Consider the following 26,300-nt stretch of genomic DNA (forward strand, 5'->3'; position numbering starts at 1 on the left):
ACAAAGTAAAACAAAGCGATCGTAATAAAATGTGGGTCCCACACTTTATTAGAATCGCTCTGCTTTGGATATCTCAGCCATTTCAAAACCAATTTTCATCAAATAAACGTTAAATTCCTCATGGAATTACATGCTCTTTCATATTTCAGAAGAGGTTTCTCATTATCTCACCAAAAAATTTTAGAAACCTGAAATTAGGTCTCAACCAAAACTATACAATCCCTTAAAATTGCTCTTGGATATAATCAAAATTGAACAACCACACATATAAATACACTGTCACACACATACACACACACACACACATACACACACACACACACACACACACACACACACACACACACACACACACACACACACACACACACACACACACACACACACACAGGTTTTGGTTCTAATTCTCAAAAGGGGACAAAAGTTGGTATTGAAACCCTCTGTGAGCCAGATGAATTTCTTGTCCCCAGGTATGTGTTAGAAATTTGTGCACAGTTGACTCACTGACAGAGAGAGGGCTAAAGAGTTGATGCCAGTCAAAGGGGTGTGAACAAATAATCCTTTAGAAATAAACACACTAAAAGACAAAACACAAAATCTCCACACACAGAGAACAATTTAGACCATTCTAAACCCTCATTTCCCAATAACATGTATTCTAAGACACCCAGTAGGTAAAGGAGTTGCACAGTTCTTTTAAAAATACCATAGATCTATAAAGTAGTAATTTAAACACACATCTCAAAAGTATGTGCAAACAAGGCATGAGATTGTAGATCATCACACAGTTGTAGGCTCAAGCTGCAGCTTTGAGACAATATATTATAATTACCACGGCAACAAGAAGTTTCCCATTTCCTGCAGTAGAAAGGTAATTTATAAGGCAAATAGTCATTTCACAAGCTTACACCTGAGAGAGTAGTTACATTCACACAATGTTTGATACCTGATTGACTTGATGAGTAGCTTGTAGTTTTAAACAACAATATGACATCCGTGAACACAACATCTAAATTCAAAGATTTCATTTTTGAGCAAGAGTCCCACCTAACGATTAAACCACAAAGCCACAGAAGAAATATACAATGTATACATGCAGCATTGGTGATAAACTTCGTAATACCATATGTGACGATACAGTAGTGTACAACATGCAATAGAGGTTGATCCGGAAGCTGAGGCGGAATAGGGTTCACGGAGATGTCCTACTAATTTTCAAGTTCTTTGATTATCATGTCCACATGACGCCACACCACAAGTGGGGATCCCCCATGGCTCATACATAGGACAGAAACCTTTTTGTGGTTCATATCATCGACTCATCTATAAGAATCTTTTTTTTTTTTTTTAAATTCCATAACCGTTATTCAAGAAAAACTTTTTGAAATATACATAATGGATTTGCTTTGGCCCTATAGTAGACATCACATGACCATTTCCAATCATACAAAGTCAAACTTTATATAGGACTTGACATCTCGTTTGATCGTACAAAAGCTATAGAACTCTATCATGTCTGGTGGGAATATAAACCCAGATAAGAAATTCACTATTGTAGAAACTGTGAGTATCGTATACGTGTATGTATTATGTTTGATTATATCGCTTAAAAAAAAGAATTGTAAATGATGCCATACAGAGAATAAATAAATAAAATGGAATAAAAAAACTCAGATCAAATCATCTATAAGAATCTTAAAAGACAAGTTCACCTTCATAGACATTACCTGAATTACCTATGATGATGCCCAGTAAGTTGAAAACTTGTAGAGGGCCATTCAAAGGATTTAATCCTGAGCCTGAGGAGATCCACATGTTGTACTGTATCCACGGAATTATCAGTTAATGCAATCTGGATGAAATTTGTTATGCTTCTGCTTCCAGTGATCATTGAGTTTGGACTTGAAGCATTGACATGTGCATTGAGTGAATGCAACAATATTAGTATAACACATCAGTGAAAGTTTGAGGAAAATCTAACAATCCATTCAAAAGTTATGAAATTTTAAAGTATCCTCGAATAACTGCTGGATGAGAAGACTACTACAGTATATGATGTCACATGCGTAGAACAATATCAGGAAAATAAAAGGAGAATTCCACAAAACTTAACTTTTTGAATAAAGTGCACATTTCTTCGACTTGTTACTGACGTATGTTAAGGGTAAAACTATTCCCCTTGCCTTCTGAAAGAGAGGAATTGAGTGTTCTTTTGTTATGCAAGAAAAGTGAAAATATATTGAATTTTCTTTATACTTTCTTTACATCATGGTACACATGTGACATCACAAGCTATAGTAGTCTTCTCATCTAGCCGTGATTGAGCAGAAACTTCAAAAATTCATAACTTTTGAACGGATTGTCCGAATTCCTCAAACTCTGATATGTTCTACTAATATTGCTGCTTTCACTCAACCCACATGTCTATGAAGGTGAACTTGTCCTTTTACTTTTGAGTGTGTCTGCACTGGGCTTTACTACAAGCTAATCATTGAAGACTGAAAGTTTGGGCTACTCTTTAAGTTCACAAATGTCATGTCAATGTAACTAGTAAGAATATGCATATAGTGCAGAGATCTCAATGGAAGCAGAATATACATATTATGCATATCTCAATGGAAGCAATTCCAGAGGTAGGAACCTGAGGACTATCTTTGAGAACTCTCTCGCCTCTCTATGAGGAACAAGGCATGGTTACACAGCCGGCAGTTCACGCTGTGACCTCCATGGAGCTCCCGGGCATCCTCAATCTGCCTTAGAGAGCTGAAGTTTGTATCAGCGGCAAGTCTGCGCATGACATCAAAAATGCTGCACAGTCTTTGCAGGTCCCACGCAACTAACAGCTCTGACACTGTTGTCCATTTTCTGGGTGCACGCATTTGTACAGCAGGCGGATCATCTTCGTGAGCCAGCTTAAACAAATGTTGCAAACATGTGACGATTGTTTGAAATGTAGTTTCATCTACAGATCCTGACATTGGTCCTCCGCCCGCAATACTATTCAGGCCTTCTTGCAGCGAAGTAGAGCATCTGTCAGGAGGTGTGACCCTTGCTTTATTTCTCCTTTTCCTGGTCGGCCGACAATCATAGTCCTCCAAGGCAGTAGTAACATCTCCCTCATAATCACCACCATCAGGTATAGAGCCTTGTGAAGATGATAGAGAGAGAAGTTAATAGTGATGACATTGTGCATCAATTACTCTGCAGACTAACAGACTATTCCAAACTGATAATGATAGCTACAAGAATGATGATTATACTACAAACAATGACAGGAAAAAAGTTGCGATAATCATTCATTGCTTTTCATAATCAGAATGTAACTAATAACAACAAGGTCTTAATACTTTGATATTAATTGTCATTATCTTCAGTATTTTCTGAGTATCTCATTTTCATCATCAAATTCTACAGCATTCTTTTTTATATCTTACAATGAAGAAGTATTAGCACACAAAGGATTGTTTCAAAATGAGAAAATGTCAAAGCCTACGGACATAATTGTGTAGTCATCGTTGTTAAAAAATCTGCATGTACCAGGTCAACATTGACACAATTATGTTGAGGTTTTCTGAACTGCAACAGAATCATCTAGATAATGCCTTAAAGACTGCATTATAGGTTCTCTGCATCTCACCTTTAATCATTCCATAACACACGTAGGGAGGAGACGAACATACAGTTCACTCCTGTCACAACGAACACGGCTATAACAAAATTCTGATTACAATGAAGTAAAAATTCAGGCCGCAACATTATCCCCTCTATGTATTTTTATTGTTTATTCGTGTGGTTAAACAACATTTTAACACATTGTATAACGAAATAAAAGTGTCGGCCCTGAGGACTTCGTTATAACAGGATTCCATTGTAACCTGCTGAAACTGAATCAAACTGCTATAATCACATGCTAGACCCACGCACCATCTCATAGTAGGCGTTTTTACATCAGCCCGATAAAAATCCAAGCTCGAAATAATTTTCGCGATTGCGAATTAGCGCGCTATTTCATTTCTTATTCACATCAGCCCGAAGAGAACTAGCCCAATTTTTTTTCGAGCTAATTCGACAGCTGAGTGTGTGCAGACAGCATAAGTAATGTGTGTGCCTTCTCAAAAATTCCTCGTGATTTGTGTGCAGTTTGCCTTGATCGATCAGGTCACACACGCTAGGCATAATCGGATGCATCGTGCTAATTTCTCGAGTCGTTTTCACATTATCAAATAGCGCGCTACTATCCCGCTATTTCAGAAATTTCCCGAGTTGGACTCGAGAAATTTTCTCGATCAGATCGATACAATCAGCGTGTCAGTTTGTGTTCACATTATCAAATAGCGCGCTATTTCGCTATCGGGAAAATTTCCCAAGTCAGAAAATAGCACGCTATTTCGAAACATCGGACTGATGTGAAAACGCCTAATGTGTTTACATCACATCAATATTGTGCTCTTTGTTCACATGCAATAAAGGCACTTCATTTCATACATAATGAAAATGGTTACAACGACATTCTCATTACAATAAAATCGAAATTTAGGTCCACCAATTATCATCCATAGATTTTTGAATACACTATACTGTTCAGCTTTGTTGAAATTTCAATTAACCTGCTGGTTCCAAGGACTAGTGCACTGTACTATTGTCTGGGCCTGCTGATATATTCTTTAACTGTGAGCAGCCTGTACTTTAACCATTGAGGACTAGTCCCAAGTATACTCAGGCAAGCATCTATGGGAAATGCGTATTGTAGTAAAAATCAGTCCATCGTCAATGGGTTGAAGGATTCTGAATCAGCCTGCTCCCACCTGCCCACACTTCAAATTATCATTTGATCACAGCTTCTTGCCTGAACCTCACCTGTGGTATCAAAGGTCACCTCTTGAAGGAGCCTGAAGGTGTCCTCTTCTTGGATCTTCAGCTGGACAACCTGTAACATGCCTGGGATGAGTTTCTGACACGTGTACCTGCCACCACTGAGCTCCTCCTTGATCGATGAACTATTGACAGTGATGAAGAGACAGTAGGATTCTGGCACGCGGTGTTTGAGCTGAAGTGTTGCTGTTGTTTCTCCAGGTTCAATTGGAAGAAACGATGGTGCTGAAGAAATAAAGAAAGAAAAATACAGACAGGGAATTCGGAAAGAGTGACTGATACACTTGTAATTGCAGATGACTTCTTTAACCCATTGAGGACGGACTGATTTTGCTACAACAAGCATTTCCCATAGACACCTGCCCGAGTATACTCAGGACTCGTCCTCAACGGGTTAATCTTGACATTATTCACAAAAACTCTGGAAATGTATGCAAAAAAAGACAGTCCCAGGGTCAGGCAACTTAAAGCAGAATCAGTAGCTCAATGCAGAAACAAGAACTAACAACTGTGAACTAGATATCAAATGTTTGTTTTTGTTTTTCCAATTATTTTCCAAAATGGGAAGGGAACCTTTATCAACCATTCAGACAAATTACCCACCTAGTGCAAACATGTACTTCAAACTCTGTTTTGAAATTCGTATCAATGACATTAGCAACTTTAACACTCCACTGCACCCTCTCCCTCTCATCTGGTACATGAATGAATGAGAGATTATCTGCCTATATGCACTGCGCTGCTACAAACTGACTTTTTTTTTTTATTCTGAACTATGAACTAAACATTGCACAAACAAATATATTTGAAATTCATTCATTCATAAATATGTATCGCCATACTGCCTTCAGTTACAGTAATTACTTCCTGAAATATTTGACAGACATTTTGTCCTTTTGTATGAATGATTAGAACATAAGGCTTTACAAATCTTAAACTTTTAAACTAGCTTTTTATGTCACACAATAATACTTTCATTTCAAAGCTTTAGCCCTATGAAAGTAGGCATGGTGAGATGTGGCCTGTCCAGGCGCAAGATATCAAACATACAAATACATTGGGGTAAGAGACTCTCCTTAACCCGTTCCTTCCGCAATTCTCTGAGTGCCTTTAATGCCCCCAAACGAGATTCTTTTCGTCCGTCGACAGACAGGCACACAGGTTGGTAATCCAGCTGTGTGAAGGCAGTCAAGCGGTTCATTATGTCCCCCTTTCTACGGTGAACTACATGTGCCCGTGAACAATGGAAATATCGAGCGGGTGCGAGGTATGAATAGAGCGTGCGCTGATGAGCTCTCAGAATCTTTTGTTCTACACAAAACCAGGTACCTGAATGAGGTGACTGGGGTCAGCGAACCCGCATTTCTATCTGATCTCAGCCTTGATCATTATGTACATGTTCGTACGAGTTTACAGCAGAACAAGCAAAAAACTAAATCAGGAAAAGGTACATAATACTGTAAAACCCCCTTTTTAGAACAAATCCTGATAGAATAAACTCTGATCTTTTAATCAAACCCACTTTTCTGAGCATTTTAACACAAAGAAACATGAATTTAGGCCACTGAAGCAGGCACCCTTGTCTTCATTTTGGGAACCTGGTAAACCAGGTTCCCGTATATCAGTTGCTCCCACGGGAACCTGGTAAACCAGGTTCCCGTAAGGAACGGGTTAACATGCAATGGATATAAACCTTCGAAGGCTCTTCTCTCTGTCTGCATCCAGATTTAACCCTTTCACTGTCAGGGACTTTGGTCACTGTGTACGATTGTATACAGGATTTATGAACCAATCAGCACTCAAAGCACTCAAAAAGGATAACTTTCCATAAAGATGGAAAAATATCAAGAGACTTGCAAATGATATTTCAAATTGATTGCAACGTAGGTAACTTCCAACTCACACTCTGTCTGCACAGTAGTTGACCATTGCCAGTCGGTCCCTTGGTTAGCACTGTCACATCTTGTGCCAAGGATGATCTTATATGTGACTTGGGGCCGTAGGTCAAAGAACTCCTTTTTACCGGACATCATGAGTTCTGCTGGTCTGAGCCAATGAGTTTTTTCATCCTTCCACTCACCAATCCTTACGTAAAACGTATTCGGGACCATTGGGCACCGCACTGTAAGAGATGTGGAGGACCTAGAAACCTGCAAGCCTGATGGAATTAATGGAAAAATCAAGTGTGTGTTAAACGGTTATTTAAATAACTCCTTCATCAGGACAGATTACATCTTCAACGACTACACACCTTTAACCATGTGGTCTGATTTTGCTACAATAGGCATTTCCCATATACACCTGTCCCAGTATACTCGGGACTCATCCTAAACGCGTTAATCTATAATTCACAGCTCTCCTGTCCAGATCAAGCCAGCATAGGTCAGAGTTTATAGTGTCAGACCACTTCTGATATTTTCATCACTCTCTCATTAGCTGCATAAATGACCATACCACTCCAGCCTACTCTTTCCCATGAGATCTATGATGAGCATCACTATCAACTCGTTTGTTATGTCGACATTCCTCCAGTGCTCCTCTACAAGGTACTGTAAAACATGGTATGTTCACGTAATGAAATTTTTGTGAATAGGAGCCGACAAACTTTTTTGCAGCATTAAATTTTTCGCGAATTGCCAGTGGCATTCAATGCATATAGTGTAGACAAGAACTTTCGCATGCATTAAAATTTTGCGAATCTTGGTGCTCACGAAATTTGCTCATTCCTCATTTTACAGTATTTCCCATGCAATATCTCGGCATATGAGATGCAACTCAAAGGCACTCATGTAGAACAACTGATGAGAGCTAAAATTGACAAAAGCGCACAAAACATTATGTAAACAAAAAAAAGACATTGTGTAAAGTTTGGAAAAGATAAACAATCGTTCTCTCTTGGCAAGAGCAATGCTCTACGTCACCATATGCATGGATGTCACAACCTGTATGACACGTCTTTGTGTCACTGTGGGGTTGCGTGAACATTGTCTGTATATAAATCTTTCTTCTGTGCAATATCTTTTATCATTTCTATCTTGTGACAGTCAATTTTTGACTTGCTCAAGCTGAGGTAATATTTCTTTATTTGCATGTTAACAGTGCCTACTGTACATTAATGCTATGCATGGAATTGGTCAGTGAATTCCTAATACACTTCCACTTTTGCTATATTGATGGCAAATCAATGAAGATGCATTGTACATTGTATTTATTTCACACAAAAAAGCTAGAACAAATGAGCTCATATATCAAACTGTGTGTTGTGTGAGTGTATGCCCTCTTGTGTGTTACATATATAGCATTTTAGTCATGTACGCGTATCATGATGCTTTACTAGCCAAAATTGTTCTCCACCAGCATCAACTAGAATTTTGCCGTGATTTTTATGATTAAATTAAAGAATTATACAAGCAGACACAAGATGGCAATACCAAATACATTCCATTTGTTTCTGCCATCAAAAGCTTTTTCCATGATGATCACTCACTTTGGCTATAACACAAGAGCATGCACCACCCAACAGTTTTGCCTGAAAAGAGGTACGCTGATCACACCAAATGTGAAACATAAATGCACCTCGCAGAGAGCTAAAAGTTTTAATGTTCTATCAAACAGATGATGCACATGTCTTGCATGCATCAGAAGAAATACATGAATTGTGCATGCAGCAAAGTATGGAATCCATAATAATTTCATAGTTACACAATCATGTACCTATATACGCACATACAATTCCTACTGATAAATTCAGACCTGCATGCGCATCATTAGTAACCATGCACCACAAAAACAACAAAAAAGTTGCATATGTTGATTTTGTATGACGACTGAAAATAGGTGAAATGGGTCAGCCTAAGCCAATCTTGAGTTTTTTATATTTTCTAAAAGAAATGTCTTCTTCTACATTATGATATGGTTTGAAATCATAAACAAACAGGAAGTTGCGTTTTTGGCAGTTTTTCTCAAACACTTTTTTTTTCAGAATAGGACCCTACAGTGTGATTAGGAGTGTCTTAATATAAAATCCCCTTTTACCCTGTCAACACTCTTCATTTTCAACTCTAATAACTCAGATAGAAAGGATGATGAGACTGCTTTGAAACTTGGCATTAATCATGGACAGAATGTGTCAATAGAGCATGCTTAATTTCAGCTCAATCTAAAAATCCCTTTATTGTTGTAGCTCCTGTGGTTTCCATCCTGTTTTTTTTTTGTTTTGTTTTGTTTTGTTTTTGTTTGTTTGTTTGATTGTTTGTTTGTTTGTGTTGTTGTTGTTGTTGTTGTTGTTTTTTTTTTTTGGGGGGGGTCTATTCATTACACAGCTTGGTATAGATTAGTGTGTGTAGACCCTATATACATGTACTTCAAAGACTTTTTTCTCAGTTCACACTTTTCAGAACTGTGTGCCTTCTTTCCAATATTTAGATAGGTTAGGAGAGTCCATTTCAATTGAGTTATACATCATTTTAAAGCTTAAAGTCTGCTCTTTCAGAATCTGCCTTTAACTAAAAATTCAAGACTGGCTACTTTTTGCTGGTATTGTGATGTAGGGTCACATTCGTATATTGATCATTGGTCATCACTGGTCAACTTACAGTTCATGGTCAGTGTCTTGACCAGCTCCTTTTTCATTCCTGGGGAAGATGGCTTCCTCCAAATCTCGATGACATCACTCCAGTACAGCTGTGCGATCTCCCACTCATTAACATCTCTGGGGACTGCAAGACATTACAAGTGATTGATTTCTTTTGATATTAATTTAGTATTACATTTCCCTGACGCTTTGACAACAGAAATTGCACAACGTTGTGATTCAATGTAATCTTTGTATCATACTGTAAAAGTGAACATTTTCACAGTGTTGAAGACCAGAAGCTAGCAAGAAAATAAAAGCACATGATATCTTGGCATGCCAAATATCTTGATTCTGCGGAATTAAAAACACCCAAAACTCTTCTTACCTGGCCAAGCACGGAGAAATATAAACCTATACAGTATATACAACTTCTTGTTGTTTCTTATTGTTTAAAAGGCACATTGTTGAATACAACAAGAATTCTGCACTGTTAGTTGAGCACAATATTGGAATTACTCCATGAGTACCTGGTAGTGATAAACATAAACCCACGATCATAGTGCACTCACACATGTTTTTGTAAGTAACAAGAAATACGAATAAATTTGGTTCAACAAAGAAGGTGGTGATCAATTTACAGCCTTCCTCCATTTAGACCCCGTCTACAGTGGGAGGCTCGGCAGCACCCGAGCTCGCCTTCATTTCAGTGTAAACGCGCAAAAGGTCAAATGCGGGGCCAAAATTGGCCGCGCATTTGGCCACGCTCTGGAAGTGGTCTAGGCCGCAGCCGAGCCGCGGCCAAGCCCGGCCTTTTCTCAGTGTAAACGCCAACTAGGCCAAACGCGCGGTCAATTTTAGTCGGCTTCCAAACCCTCTGCCCATACTATTTCGCTATTCAGGATATTAACCCCCTCAACGTCGAAGACTAGTATAGTTTAAGGTGGCTTTGTCCTGCAAAGGGTTTTTCCTTCGGCAAAGGCCTTCGCCCGAAAGGCGACTTTGTCACCATCATGGAATTCAGTTGGCAAAGGGTCTGAAAACCAGACTATACCAAATTGCCTTTGTTTACAAGCAGAGCGTCACTATGACAAAATATTGAAAGGTTTGAATTAAAAGCGTGGCCGAGCCCGGCTGTGTAAACGGACAAAATTGCGGGGCTCTGCCCCGCAGTTGAGGTTGGGCTCGGCCGTGGCTCGGCCGTGGCTCGGCCCAGCTCCGCACTGTAAACAGGGTCTTAGTCTGAAACTTAGTTAACTTACTTTTTAATATCAAAATTCCCATCCACAATGGATTCATTTCACATGCCATTTGCCAAAATTCTGCATTACAGCAACTTAGGTCAGTCTTCTAATTGTGCATAAATTATGTCACAGGAGGCATAGAAAGATGTATTCATTCATATGTAACCCGCCACGACAAAAGGACATGAATGTTGCTGATGGCTGAGCCGAGAATATCATGAAATTTCTGTTTTTGGCATAGTTTTGTCGTCTAATGTTTCATCTATCATCTGCTGAAATTTTGAAGCAAACAATAAAAGGAAAGGCAAAAAATCAGCATTTTTCTGGGCCATGACTTTCAATGGAACAGGAAAGTGTCCAAAGATTTAGATTTAGTGCTGCAGAGACACTCTGCCTCTAGCAACAAGGGAGTAATATAACTGGTCAGTGCGTGGCTCCCTGGTTACTGATTGGTCGTCCATAGACCGCTGGCGCTAAGCTAGAATGAATATTGGAGAGGTTGTTAGGACCATGCCTTCTATTGTCAAGACGTGAAAACTGTCTTACCTCCCTTTGATCACGATTGCATCGGATAAGGCAGTTATCTCGAAACGCTAATATCCTAGACCACTCGACATGCTCTCATAGAATCAATGATATCTCCGCAACCGAGTACTTTTATGTGTCGAGTTATATATGAAATTAACCCATTTCCTCCGCAATTCTCTAAAATCCTTCAGTGTCCCCAAACGAGATTCTTTTTGCCCATCGACAGAGAATGGACAGGTTGGAAACCAACCTGTGCGAAAGCACTCAAGCGGTGGATGCATCCCTTCCCCACATGGTCAACTACATGTGCCCTTGAACGATCGAAATATCGATCGGGTGCGATGTATGAATAGAGCGTGCACAGATGGGCTCAAAGACTCTTTTGTTCTACACAAATCAGGCACCAGAATGCAATGACTGGGGTCAGCGAACACAGATATCTACTGTGATCAGCTTTGATCGCTAATGTACATGCTCATACAAGTTTTGTAGCAGAGCAAGGGAAAACTAAATCAGAACAAAGGTAAAAAACACTGTGATATACGAATTCTTCCAACAGAAAGAGAACAAGTGCTGATAGAATAAACTCTAAATCTTCCTATCAAACCCATTTTGGGGGACTTTATAATGCAAAGAAGCATGAATTTAGGCCACGAAAGCAGGCACTCTTGTCTTCATCTTGGGAAACTGGTATACCAGGTTCCCGTAAAAGTGGAAGAGTAAGGGAATAATATCATGTCATTTCAAAAATATTGACAACCCCCAACTTTCAGATCCTTTTGATGTAGCAGGTCACATATTAAAGACACAGTGACATGGGAAGAGGATGGTGGTCCAGTTGAATCAATCTACATGCGCTGCCTTCCAAAGCTCACTCTAAAACAACAAAGAGCAAAGTTCTGCTAAGATAGGAATACTCTTCAGTATGTGCATCAAAGCCCGCACTTGTCAGTATCATTTGACCCAGGTTGAATTTCTTTGGCTGTGTGTCTACTTACTTTGTACATATAACCGTAGAGATCAGTGATAATGTTTCAGGATTCCTGAATATATCCGATTCTGGCCAAACCTCTCATTGCATGATATCCCCCACACTACCAGGGGCCCGTTGCATAAAATTTGTCATCAGTGACAACTGCCACACTTCTATGACAAATTTGCTCTCAGCCAATCAGATGCAAGGATTTCTGTAGCTTGTCACATCTATGACAAATTGTCACTGATGACAAGTACTATGAAACGGGCCCCAGGTCTTTACCTGTATAGTACCAGGACCTCATGACAAGTACCCGCAATTTCCATTATAACAAAGTCCTCAGGACCGGCACTTTATTTTTATAACACTGAAATACAGTGTGTAGAGATATAAATTCTGGGATCTAAGTTTTTTCCTCCTTTTGTAATGAGAATTTCGTTATTATCACATCTATTTATATAGTGGGAACGCACGTGCTGTACAGCTCAATCCTATACAGCGTGCCTCTGCTGCCTGCTGTAGGGGTCTAATACTGTTTACGCTATATATTTAGCGAGTCTAAATTTTTGCGAATCGGGAATTCCCGACGATTTCAAGAGTGGTTAATTTCGCGATCGCGGAGTCCTACGCTGAACGGAAAAATGCACACACGTACAGAGTCAATATTTTTGCATGTCTTTAATTTTGCGAATAGCATCCGACTCACGAAATTCCCAAAAATAAAAACCTTGCAAAATATTCGGCGTATACAGTACTCACTACTCACCCTTCCATCTCTTGTTTGAATTTCCCCAGCATCTTCCCACTCTACATTTTTTCACTGCTGGTACCCTCTCCACGATAACTGCCTCACAGTTGCTATTCCACAAGGAGCTCAGGCCGTGAATAACCCCACTTTCAAAATCTGAGGTTTCCAAATGGATGGAATCTGCTGAAAAAAAAAATAGAGGAAAGAAGAAAAGCAATTTTTTCATAGCAACTGCTCTTGCAACATTATAACATGTAGATATCATTGCAGTATATCCCTGGGCTCATCAAATAGATAACATGCTAGCTGGTATTAAACATCATACACCTTTGATAGTACAGCTTTATAAACATGTACAATTAATAATAATCACTCACTGTCTACATCTATTATATGTGATCTCTCATGAAAGGCTTTAAATATTTAAGGAACACTTTTTGTAATCTTGATATGAATTATGTTCTAGTGGTCAATGCCCTTGTGTGCTGTATGATCTTACATGTTACTACATTGTATTCTCTGCTGTCTTCCTCTTTCTCAATTGCAGAATTCTTGATCTTAAAGTATAATGCATTGTGCTACATGTACACATATCTGCCTTCTACATGATATCATGATGACATTATGACATCAAAGGGACATCACATAATGCTTTTCCCTCATTCTGTCGTATCTAACATCTTCATTACCATGGAAATAGAATCCTGTCATGGTCACAAATGCATGGTGGGTCACTCAATATTTTGAAGCGATCCTATTTACATGTATTGTAAGCATTCATTGGACAATTAGGTATAAAAAATAAAATGTTATTCCAGTTACTCCAATGAACATGCAAACATACCATACAAACCAATCTTCTCTTCTGCATGCTGGGCATGTTGGTATCTGTCCTTACAACGCTTTCTGCAGATCCAACATATGCCCAGTATGATACCAAACACAACAGGAAGTGGAGCAAGGACCAGAACAGCTATGACCACAGGTTGAACTGCAAATGGTAAGAAGGAACAGAACCAATCACTGACATGGATGCTTTCCAAAATACCAATCATAAGACATCTGAGACTCCTTAGAGCCTTGCTACTCATTCTTTTTCAAACTGAGGACCATTTTGGCTCCCATAATTTTGTTTTGTTTTATTTTGCTTTGTTGTTTGTTTTTGAGGCCCAGTTAGATCACATAATAGTAATCTTTCTTCTTTTTTTTTTTCAATTTTTGGCTGACATCATGGTCCACCTGCGAAAGCTTTGAGGCCCACGATTGAAAAGCATGGCCTCAGAGCACATTCCAAAGTTACATCAGAATGAAATCAGGCGATTTTTGTTCCAAGAAAATTCTGGCAACAATTCTATAACAGCAAGAGGTCATGTATCTCTGCACTACCCCCTTAGCCCTTATTATAATTATCACCATTCCTTTTTTCTTTTTATTGGGGGGGGGGGGGGGACACTCTGCAAACCCCTTTGCATGCTTTCTTTGCTCACCAGCACAAATATTCAAAACTGTGCTGATACATTGGGAAAAAGTAACCTACTTTATTGTGGTCTTTTGTAAACTTTTTAAATAGAATGTTTCCATCTGACTGAGTTAGTCTATTAAAACCTACCTTACAGTCAATTTTTGATGGATGTTCTCTAACTGCCTAATGAACAGGTCAGAATAGACATTTCTTTATTCAAAAGATATGATGACTATATGTAGGTCACTTTTTCCACTACATCAAACCATGGGAATTAGTGAAACACACACACACACAAAAAGTGTGCTTCTATAGTATCAAAAGCAATTATAGTATATCACAAGAAGCAACAATAGTTATTAGTCTCCACTTATTGGCATCAACATACACATTTGTCTGGACATTAAATCATAGAACACCTTTCTGATGACACAAGGTGACACAATATAATGATGGCAAAACCTGATAATAATGTAGCCTTATTTACTATGGTCTTAGTATTAGAGCATTAGCACTGTTCTTCCAGTGCTGCACCTGCTGTTATTCCCATTAACCCTAAAAAGACTGGGCTATTTTGATGCCTCCCAGGACTGGGGGGGGGGGGGGGGGTGCTCATTCCCCCCCCCCCAGATCTTTATTTTTCAATTAATCAATTATGCTAATTTATGCATGAAATAAAAAAAAAAATGGCTGTAAATCTGTAATTAAAGGTCCAATACTGCTAATTTTTGGTCTAGGTACTCTTTGTAGCATTCTTATTGAATGTACATCAAAAAACGGTATCAATTTTTTTTTTCGTATGTATTTCATTTTTTTTAACTTTTTGTTGTTTATCATTATTTTTTATGGAAATCGTTGGCGACACTTTTCTGATCATAAACAACATGAAATTAATTGATTTTGATCAGTAAAAGTAAAAACAATGATACATATATGAATTTTGGTCAGAAACGGAATTTGCATTGGATTTGTACATGAAATCACATTTTTGAGCAATTTCGGGTCTGACATGCACTTACAAAATATTGCATAACTTCAGAACCGCATACCCGGGCATCACGAATTCGGTCTCAAAAGTTGCGCAAGACTTTTAATAAAAGAAAAAAGTCATAAAACGTTGCGGTGCGAGATTTTTATGTTACAGATTTATCGTGAAAATGTCGAAGGGGGCCCAAAAAGCCCCCCAGTCTTTTTAGGGTTACCCTAGCATTACCAGGTACCCATTCTAATATAACTGGGTCTAGATGGACATCATGGGTAAAAGCATCTCGTTCAATGACGTTACATATTGTTAAATACAGAAAATGTGAACAATAATTTTACTAAAATTGTTTTGAATGGAAAAATGAGCAAAGAATTTCTGGTCAGTTTTCTTCTGTTTGCGTTCGTAAAAATTGTTTCTAAAATAAATAATTTACGGTAATGGTTTATTAACAAAAATAAGGATATCTCACAACATTTTAGGCTTTATTGTGAAATTCTTATATGGTAGGATTTTTTGTGATACAATGGACCTATGATACATATGCATCAAATGTGATAAATCAAACATCTTCTTTTTTTTTTTAATCACTGCTCCCAGTGGTAAACAGTGGCCTTAATTCACTCACGTGGCTGAGAGACCTTTGAACTGTCAGGGGAAGAAGGGGTCTTCCCTGGTGAAGGGCTTGCACCACTTTCCTTGGACGTTACTGACCATTCTGATGAAGTCTGAGCAGGCTGGAGAGTGGTCACTGGGGGAACTGGTGAAAAACAGGACATTGCAATGAAATAAACAAGACACATGGTTAGCTTGTCAAGGATCATATCATATTACTGCATTAATTCCTTTCACTTTATATTAAACTGCATCTTACCAATAAATTCAAACAAACCCAAATTATCTTTCACTGATTCATATCCCATAAAACCCCATTTGTAAGTTATAAAACATGTTCAGATGTGTCTGCAATAGTGAAATTTCTGATATTCCTTGGTTGCTCTTCTGAAGTGAAAAAACCCATTGAAGATTAGTCCTGAGTATACTCAAGCAGATGATTATGGGAAATGCATGTTGTAGCAAAATCGGCCCATCCTCAGCGGGTTAATCAGGTTATGGGTTTGGGAATCAATGGAAGAAAACTTACCTTTCTCCTCCTAATGATTTCTGAACCCTTGACCTGATTTTCACTCTATTCTCCCTTACAACTCTCTCTGTCCCCTATTCTCTATCTCTAATAGTGAAACTTCAACTTCCAGCTCACCGCTGCCCTTTGACTGCTTCATTCTATGCCCTCCTTACACTACCTCTGGGTAGCTTCCCTACTAAGCTGTCCTCTTTCGAGGGTCTTCTTCTACCAAGCAACGGTCCCTGCAAGGACTACAAACACATGGTGTTACTACAAGCCTCTCTTCCTCATTTACTTTAAAGGGATGGTACAGTATTGGTGGAGATGAGAAATGGGCTTTTAACTTTTTCCGAGATACCAAGAAAACACTTATGAAATAGTACAGAGCATACCATTTTAGGAGGAATTAAAGTTAATTTGATGAAAATCAGGTTTGGAATGACTGAAACATCCAAAAACAGAGTAAAACAAAGCGATAGTAATAAAAGGTTGGTCCCACACTTTATTAGGATCGCTCTGTTTTGGATATCTCAGCCATTTCAAAACCAATTTTCATCAAATAAAACATTGAATTCCTCATGGAATTACATGCTCTTTCATATTTCATAAGAGCTTTCTCATTATCAAGCCACAAAATGTTAGAAACCTGAGGGATTAGGTCTCAACCAAAACTATATGATCCCTTTAACATGCAAACGCTTCAAACAATACAAACATAATAATGATCTCGATAAAATCCTCACACTTCAGCAACAGTTGTATGTCGTGCTTGCACACTGCACGTACCATATGTGTAGTTTAATTGAACAGATGCATTCCCAGCAGAGATACCCTCTTCCCAGACTGCTTCACACCTATAAATCCCTTCCTCCTCTTCAACAAAGTTGGTGATTTTCAAAGTATCCGTTGCCACCTCTTCTACGGCAAACTCCTTGACGACAGCTCCACTTGGATCGTACCACTTTATATAGGGGATGAGCGGCACAGACTGAACAGAGCAGGTAAGGTTGTATGTCTTTGTGGACTCTATGAAATCTGCTGCTATATTCACAACTAAATCACAAACATGGGGAAAAGAGAGAAGAAATCGTCACAAATGAGACTTAAGGAGAAGTCTGTGGAGATGATTCGTCGGATCATAGGTAAATATTCAGGGTTGTGAGAAAGACGAGAAAAAAATGGGGAAAGTCAGAGAGCAAGACTTCTGCTTTGAGTTTGCAATATATCTGTCAACTGCACTATTTCACATATAAAACACTTGTTACCCTTTACACATCTGAATAAGAAACTATGGAAACCACAAAAAAATTCAGTAACACACTCTGCAGCCAAGATACTCTCTGTACAGGAGCCGATCCAGGAATTCTGTAAATGGAGGTACCTTTACAAAATTAAGGGGGGTGCTATACATCCCCATTTTTCTTGTTATTTCTTTTGTTTTAACAAAAAAATAGGGGGGCCATGTGCCCGGTGCGCCCCCCCCCCCCCCCCCCCCCCCCCCTTCTCTGGATCTGCCCCTGATGTGTATATCTGGGTTGGGGGGGAGATTACAATTTCCTGGAGGATGTATGAAAAGAAAAACACTTAACTGTGCACTGACTTATCTCAATGCCTAGCAACATTGCTAACTAACACTACTGACATATTCTTTGTTCTGCTTCATGGCTTATGGCACCTGTTAATATGCATACTTACTTGGACTGGAGTAGGGCGGTGTAAGCTCTGACCAATACCTGCGACATGCTTGGTGTCTACTTCTTGGTGTTTCACCTGATGGAGGTGTTGCACCTGATCGACGACCACACCAGAAGGGACAATGACCCGTGTTTCTTCTGGCGCAAGTAACGAGGTAGTAGGAACCGAAGCTATTAGGAATTCCGTCTATGACATCTCGTGGACACTTCGCACACTTCTCACATATCCCTCCTTCGCAGTACTCGCTGCAGGGACAGGAACACGATGACAAGACAAAAGGCATTATGAATAAACATAAGATTTCAGTCTCGTTTCATAATTGAGACTTAAAGTTTAAAGTTTAAAGGTGGAGGGCTCAAAATTCACCATCCACCATTTGGAACTTGCTTGCACTATATCGAAAGGATCTACCAGGAAATTTGCCTGACTGACTTGAATTGCCAGGATAATCACAATTTAGAGTCCTTTCAAAATGTGTCTTAAGATCAAAAGTGTGAAGTACTGGTAGTTTTGATCATAGCACACAACTTTCATCCCAGAGTGAACATCTAATGCCCTCCCCATTCAGTCCTTGGGTAGGTAGAATGTCCAATTCAGTTCAGTTCTGCACAGGACCTGTGTCAGCAAATGGCTGCTCTTCAACTGGTCCACGTTGTGATGTTTGTTTCTGTGTTTGTTTGTTTGTTTGTTTGTTTGTTTGTTTGTTTGTTTGTTTTTCGGTGACTCCAAAAGAATAGAAATATTGTGTACCTTCAATGTACATATACCAATTAACTTTTGGATCTGGAAAGGATGACATCAAGTGGAAATTCACAAAGTTTGGGTCTGTGGCCCTTTTCCTGGATCTCATTAGAATCACTGGTGAAAATGCAAACATAATGGCCCACATTCATGAAGGTGGCACAATTGAGACCATGGTTTGAACCATGGGCAATTTGTATGGAGCGCCAAGTGTCGCATGGCCTATTTTGTTACCAAATCAGTCATTTCTTTGATGACATGGTCATTTCATAACAAAATGACAATATTTCATTGATGAAATGAATGATGACTGATGCGACACTTGGTGTTCCATACAAATTGTCCTTGGTTAAACCACAGTTTCAACTGTACCACCTTCGTATAATCGGGCCTTGAAGTAACCCTAGCCAGCTGTAGATAAGTATAATTCCTGAGGAGTTCGATGAAAACTGTGTTTTGAAGAGGATAATGAAATTGATCAAGGATTCTTTACATTAGATGTCATACTACATTATTTGTAATTACAACTATCTTACAAAACTGTGATATGTACCAAATCTATCCATTACTGCTATCGTGCACATTCTTATTATTCATTTATTTGCACATCTGCACCCTTCTTTCAGTGTATCTGGAACCCCTTGTTTTATCATTTAATTAATGTTATGCGTTATCTGTCGCCAAATAGTAAAGCTATACACGTGCTTATCCTTGGTAATCAATATGTATGAAAATGAAGATGTAATGCATGATTGTGTTTATTAGATGTAGCCCCTATATGTACAGTGTAATGCAAAAAGTCGAAATTGCTGAAAAATGGTGTACACATAATTGTAAAGAAATGTCATACCGAGAATAATCAAAACAAAATTAAAAATATATTGTAACTTCAAAATTGGCCCTTTGAGTTTAATCCCCCCCCCCCCCCAAATACAGGGGCCATTTGACCAATTGGACAACTTTGTCTCGCCTATTAAAAGTAAAGAAGGATTTGTCACGTACTGTTGAAATTAGTGTTTGGTTTGTTCTGTTTTCAAAGAGATAAAAATGCAAAGCACTAATGGATGGGTACAATGCATTTAAAGAAATTGACAAATTCAGAAAGGAATACATTAGTATCTACAATGTATGATTACTTGCAAAACTTAAAGTCAGTGCATCTCAAGAAAGTCTATTAATATATGACAGTGTGCAGGTATGTATACCCATTGTAGAAACCCCTGTGTGCCACATTATTCTGAGACACCAACGTAATCATACCAATGAGGTATAATTGTTTTTCAAATCTACATAACTTTTGCATATTCATATTGAATAAGGTTGTGGAGAAAATACCAAGCTTTGCTTTGATGTAAATTGTCTGTCAAATCTAGGATTGTTTTTTTTCTTTCAAATGACCCATAGCTACATTACTGTAAAGCACCACATAAAATGCAAGCTAAACATTGGGGGAACGGAATCGTGAGAACACTTTTATTGTACTGTACTGATGCATTTGGCGATTTATCGGTTTGGGCGGCTTTGTGCATTTGAGCAGACTATGCGAAGTTGGCACACTGTCTACTGAGTCGGGCATGCGAACGTTGCACATAAAGAGTTAATAAAGTATACATAAATATAGAAAAGTTTATACCCTCCTTCTAACTCAACGATATTTCATGGTTAGCTTTTCAAAGATGTGGCTTACTCTGACTGGCAGTTTTCATTTTTTGTGCAGTATGGTTGAACAGCTTGGCACAGGTAACCCAACACAATCTGCAAACACAGAGATACACAAAGCATGGAAGATGAGAACAGAATATCTTACAGTAGCACTCGTGACTAGAACATTTATTCGTTCATCTTCATGTCCTTTTTTTTATACTTCTTTGAATGATTAAGGCTCACATTGAGAGAATCTCAATTTTTTTTTTTACATTATATACATTATGTATCAAATCAAATAGACAAACAATACACACACACACACACACACACACACACACACACACACGAAGGAATACAATAATTTCTTATGCCAAACAAAACATGTTGGACCGGCCATCAGCATTTTGTTCACAAAAGTTTGCCAGAATATTAGCATTCTTTCATCAAGATAATTGTTCCAGTTTTTGTTTTTGTTTTTGTTTGTGTTTGGGTTTTTTTGCCTTTTGTGTATGTGCACATGTTTTCTTAATGACAATTTGAAATTCATTTGAAGATTTTTTTTTTCTATTTTTTTAAATCCATACACATGTAGTGAATACAAATTAATAATTTCGAGAGTAAGTCCAAGAATTTATGTATGTCCTAAGGTATCCCCCCCCCCCCCCATTGCATACATTATGATTGCGAGGGCGGCCATGACAGGCAGTAAAACTATTACAATTTGTAAGTTACCATCATGAGAACTTGCTATCATTAAAGGAAATATGCACTACATTTTTATCTACAACTGACCTGTGCAGCATTAGGAATGGCATCAGTGAATTTGTGCTTGCAAACAAGCTTTAAAAAAAAAATGGAGCCTTTAGATAATAACATTTTAGTTCAATACTGCCCTGCAAATTCACGCCAAAACCTGTAACAACAATTTAAGGAGTAACAAAGGGGAATAAAAACCAAAATATAGGAATGCAGCAATTTAATATCAGAAGAACATACCAGTGAAAGTTTGGAGAAAATTGGAACAATCTGTTTAAAAGGTTTTTTTTCCAGGTTTGGTGCAGCTAATGCTGGATGAGAAGACTTACACTGTATGTTTTGTGGCAATGCATAATGGTAACAAGTTGTTACCCAACAAGAGGTAGATTTATCGGTCTAATATAATACTCTAAAGAGTATTCTAAAAAAGCATTTAATTTAAATAGGATTATACCATACCTTAATGAACAGGATAGACAAAGCATGTTGCTTCATTTCGGCTGAGCCACAGATCACAGGGCAGCAGGTGACCAAGCATACATCGATCCATTCTGTCAATGACAGCAAAATGCACATCATAATGGAGATTACTACTACTAGCATCTCGAATGAGGGAGTTTGCTATTTTTATTGGCGTCTAACTTCTATCCGCAGAAATTGTCAATCTGTCATTGCCGTATTGGGCAACTGGTACGAGAGAAACCTGTGATGCACATGTTAGTTTGTTACAATTTCACTTCAGGATCATGTACGTGTAGCTAAGTTAATGAGCAATGGCAGTCATACAAATATACAGAAAAATCTGTCTGTCTGGAGGATTTTTATAACATTTTTTTTTTCTTTCTTAAACTTTTATGGTGCTCAGACATAGGAGGGAATTCCATGAAGCCAGACATAGTCTCTGCAGAAAATATCCCAGACGATAAAATACAGGTCAGTGCACTCATCCAATCTTTTGGTCAATCACATCACTAAATTAAACACAACTTACAGCACAATGATGTAGAGATAAGCTTAACATGCGAGACTGAGACTTAAAGGGGAAGGCTAGTAACCAGTGGAAATGCTGGGAGATGATTGTTCCAATCCTTATGGGATTCATTCAAGAGTTCATTGTATATCTATTGTTGTGTGAAAATGATTTGCTTCAGAATGGTCTCATATTCAAGTAATGTGCAGTTTAATGCTTCCAGGTTAGCGTCCCTGGTCAGTGACGGAGCATTAATCTGCACATTACTTGAACATCAGACCGTTCAGAAGCAAATCATTTTCACACAACAATAGATATACAATGAACTCTTGAATGAATCCCATAAGGATTGGAACAGTCATCTCCCAGCATTTCCACTGATTCCCACTGATCAGTTACTAGCCTTCCCCTTTAAGAGTAAATTTGACCTGTGCTCAGTGCAACATAGGTGATAACTGATAGTGCAGCAAAATTTGGGAAAGACTCCTTTTTGCAACAGCCACCTATGACATAGAATTGATATCCATTAGCTCTCCTCTAGCCAACATACATACTGTACTCGAGGGTGGTTTTTTTAATTTTATCTTATTTTTTATTTTATTTCATTTTTTTTATTTTTTTTTACTTTTATATTTCTTATTTATTTATTTATTTATTTATCTATTTATTTATTTATTTATTTTTCTTTGGGGGGGGGGGGACATTCTAAAGAATGCACTAGGACTAGGACAACAAAAGCACACTGGGATCCATATCGTAAAGGGGATATTCACCTCATAGAATCTGGTCAATGTAAGGCGGCTAGATTCTGTATGAATGACTATACTTTAATAGGGTAAACAACAGAGCAGTGTCTACCAAATGTTAAAGGATCTGGAATGGGACACTCAGGAGAACAAGAGAATTTTGAGGCTTCAACTACTGTACAAAATCATGAATGGGGAAGTGGGAATTGAGGCCGATGCCTACATTAAAGTTAATAACAGAGGCGGAAGAACAACCAGAGGGAACAGCAAAAGAATCCAAAGGACACTGACCAAGAAAGACGTACACAACCTTGTACTCATTCTTCCACTGGACAGCAGTGGATTGGAATCTACTTGACGAGGAAACAGTCACATCTACATCCAATACAATCTTCGAACAGAGACTCCAAATGTGAAACACCCCTCCTGCCCTGCCCATACACGACCATACTAATTACAACGTTACAACGTTGGTGGAGTACAGTTAATTCTGAGTATACCAATGGAACCGGAACAGAAACAGAAACAAGGTCCTCATCACCCTACTACACCGGAATGAGCATCATCCAGGCTAGGACCCACCTAGATATTCATCCCATACAATATAAGCATGGGCCATGGGTTTACATGTATACCCGACGACAGAATACAGATTGATCTCACGCTCACCACCTACAACCTAACGTTAAAGGGCTCTACAATGTAGTCTGACCATGCCTTTCAACAAGACCTAGACCGCTTCCACCACTGGTCAAGCATATGGCAGATGAAATTCAACACAGAGAAGTATTATCTCCTCCGATTCACCCTGCGTCATAACATCCTAGAAGGAAATTACTCACTGGGTAACTCCCAACTCACAGCCGTGCAGTTATAAATACCTAGGACTTACAATTGTACCCTCGCCCACAATCTTTCACCGTGGCAAACCCATGTCAATGACATTGTCTCCTAATCCAATCAAATGCTAGGTTTAATAAACAGGAATTTAAGAAGTTCTTCGCAGAAGATACGACAGAAGGCCTACTTCTCTCTCGTGAGGCCATGACTGGAATACTGTGCCACCGTCTGGAATCCATTTGCCAACAAGGATGTATCCAGAATTGAGGAAGTACAGCGACGAGCTGCTCGATTTGTCCAGCAGAGGTACCACCACAGGGACAGTGTGTCCGATATGATCTAGCAACAACTTAATTGGGACACACTAGAGCCCTGCAGGCTTCACTACTGCCTCATTCTTCTCTACAAAATAAAGGACAACAAGGTAGCCGTCAACGCAGACAATCTCTTTACACCCATGCTCTACACAAACACTTGTTCACTAACGTGTTAGAAATTATCATCCAAACAAGTTCAAATCTATACCTGCACGGACCCGGCTCTACCATACCAGAACTCTTTTTTATTTTTCCCCCCGAGGACTATACTGGCATTGAATGCGCTACCAGTCAGCATCCTGGCTTCCACATCAATAGTAGCCTTTAAGAGTGCACTGCTCAACATCACTCAACCACTAAATGATGAACATGGCTGTTTTTTTACTTGCACCTTGTACTATAATAAGCACCATCTGCCTGCACTGCACAGGACACTCACAGGTCCTGTCAATGCTAATTCGATGCCCATACTTCGGCTCAGGCTGCTCGGGAAACTGATCACACTAACACTCATAACAGTATACACCCAACAGGGTTGAGTACCATCTGTTCCAGCACATGCTGTGTCATCATCCAGACTCCAAAACAGCCAAAGCCTTCAAGACCTTTCTTCACCAGTACAATCTTCCACCCTTAGAAGATGTCACGAATATGCCCACCACTTAGCAATGGAAGAGGATCACCAGCGCAGCATTCCTGGGTCACAGAGAAGACAAATCCAAAGAGGCAATGGCCACCAAGTCCACATTTCACCTCCTCAGTTCCTCGGACCCCCCTCGATCATCCTCCTCCCCGCCCGACTTGACTCATATTCACTTCAACAGGCGTCAGCTGCTCTGTGGAGTCTATCCCACTAAACACATCCGTCTAACCTTGGCTGGGAAGAACCACTAACAGAATACCAGATGCCAGTGTCATTCCAAAGATGAGACCATCACAGATGCCCTTAGACAAGCAAGCCACACAAAGACATACATCTCAGATTCTCACACCTGCCAGAAAGAATTCAGGAACTGCTCTCCCAGATGCCCTTCTTATAGACAAGCAAGCCACACTCACTATGCACTGCCAGCCTACATACTATTTCCCAAGAAGAATCTGCATTTCTCCACATCAACTCCCTTTGATTCCTTGCTGATATGCATGTGATTCGCTTATCTATGACATTGTAACCTCTTCATATCTGCTGCTTGATCTGTTTCTTTGATCTTGTCTTCCTCATCTCTCCTGCTCTTCTGCTCTTTGTTGTTGTTTGTTGAGTGTCGATGTTGTTTTATCTGTTGTCTCTGGCTTGACCCCTGGCCACAGGATTAGTACAATAGTGTATCGCTAAAATTTCTGCGAATCCAATGCAGTTTTCCAGGACTAGACTAGAGGGAGTCAACAAAAGAAGAAGCTACATTCAGAGTGATGGATCCTGTCGAGTATCGAAGCTAGTAAGACGCCATGCTAATCATGCCAAAGTAATAAGCGACAATCGCACGGCGTCTGGTCGGGCTAAGCTGTGCTGAGTATGAAACTTAGGTGAATTCTAATTGGCTTTATGAGCTAGAATCTAGACGGAGTTTAGAAGGATGGTTGTACCTACCACCAAACGCGACAACACAATTTCACAAGCACCGTCCTGCGTCAAGGAAGTCTTTGTACAATGTAGTTAAGTGTGCGTATTCTGCTGCTAGACATCGATGGCTGGCTGGGGCGTGATGATGTACTTCTATATAAATTAGTTCACATAAACACTTGTATACCACCATGAACAATACCTGACGTAGCCCGTAACCCTTACAAAACAAACATTATAGGCCACATGTACTTTTTTTCTTGCACTGATGCTAGTGATTGTACTACTACTATCTAGTATATTATAGTGTTCAATCAGGTCCATGGTCAGATATAGATAGATGAATGCCACCGGCGCCACGCACCGCTACACCATCCACCAGCGCAAGACGTGCACATTTAGTTTTTCCCAGCTAGCTAGCTAGAGATACTATAGTGCGTTTATTGAAGGGTACGCGGCAGAACATGCACACTCAGGGATCGAGCGAGAGCGCGAGCCACCGCGCACCGCAGCGCG

The 26,300-nt window shown here is 39.2% G+C and overlaps 1 protein-coding gene across 1 annotated transcript; it reads right to left on the reverse strand.

The window, feature by feature from the left end:
• Nucleotides 1–1,340: 1,340 nt before the first annotated feature.
• LOC139733767 (uncharacterized) lies at nt 1,341–26,123 on the reverse strand. The gene is made up of 12 exons (XM_071644571.1): nt 25,812–26,123; nt 21,810–21,901; nt 20,635–20,702; nt 18,207–18,451; nt 17,298–17,564; nt 16,014–16,145; nt 13,786–13,932; nt 12,960–13,124; nt 9,468–9,590; nt 6,776–7,030; nt 4,858–5,097; nt 1,341–3,145 (listed from the first exon to the last, which is right to left on the reverse strand). The coding sequence occupies exons 2-12, from the start codon at nt 21,843–21,845 to the stop codon at nt 2,649–2,651; spliced, it is 2,175 nt and encodes a 724-aa protein (XP_071500672.1). The 5' UTR covers nt 21,846–21,901; nt 25,812–26,123; the 3' UTR covers nt 1,341–2,648.
• Nucleotides 26,124–26,300: the final 177 nt, after the last annotated feature.

The sequence above is a fragment of the Diadema antillarum genome, unplaced genomic scaffold (assembly GCF_040938485.1).
Source record: "Diadema antillarum isolate AM-2024a unplaced genomic scaffold, OU_Dant_1.0 seq00000490_RagTag, whole genome shotgun sequence".
Classification (NCBI taxonomy): domain Eukaryota; kingdom Metazoa; phylum Echinodermata; class Echinoidea; order Diadematoida; family Diadematidae; genus Diadema; species Diadema antillarum.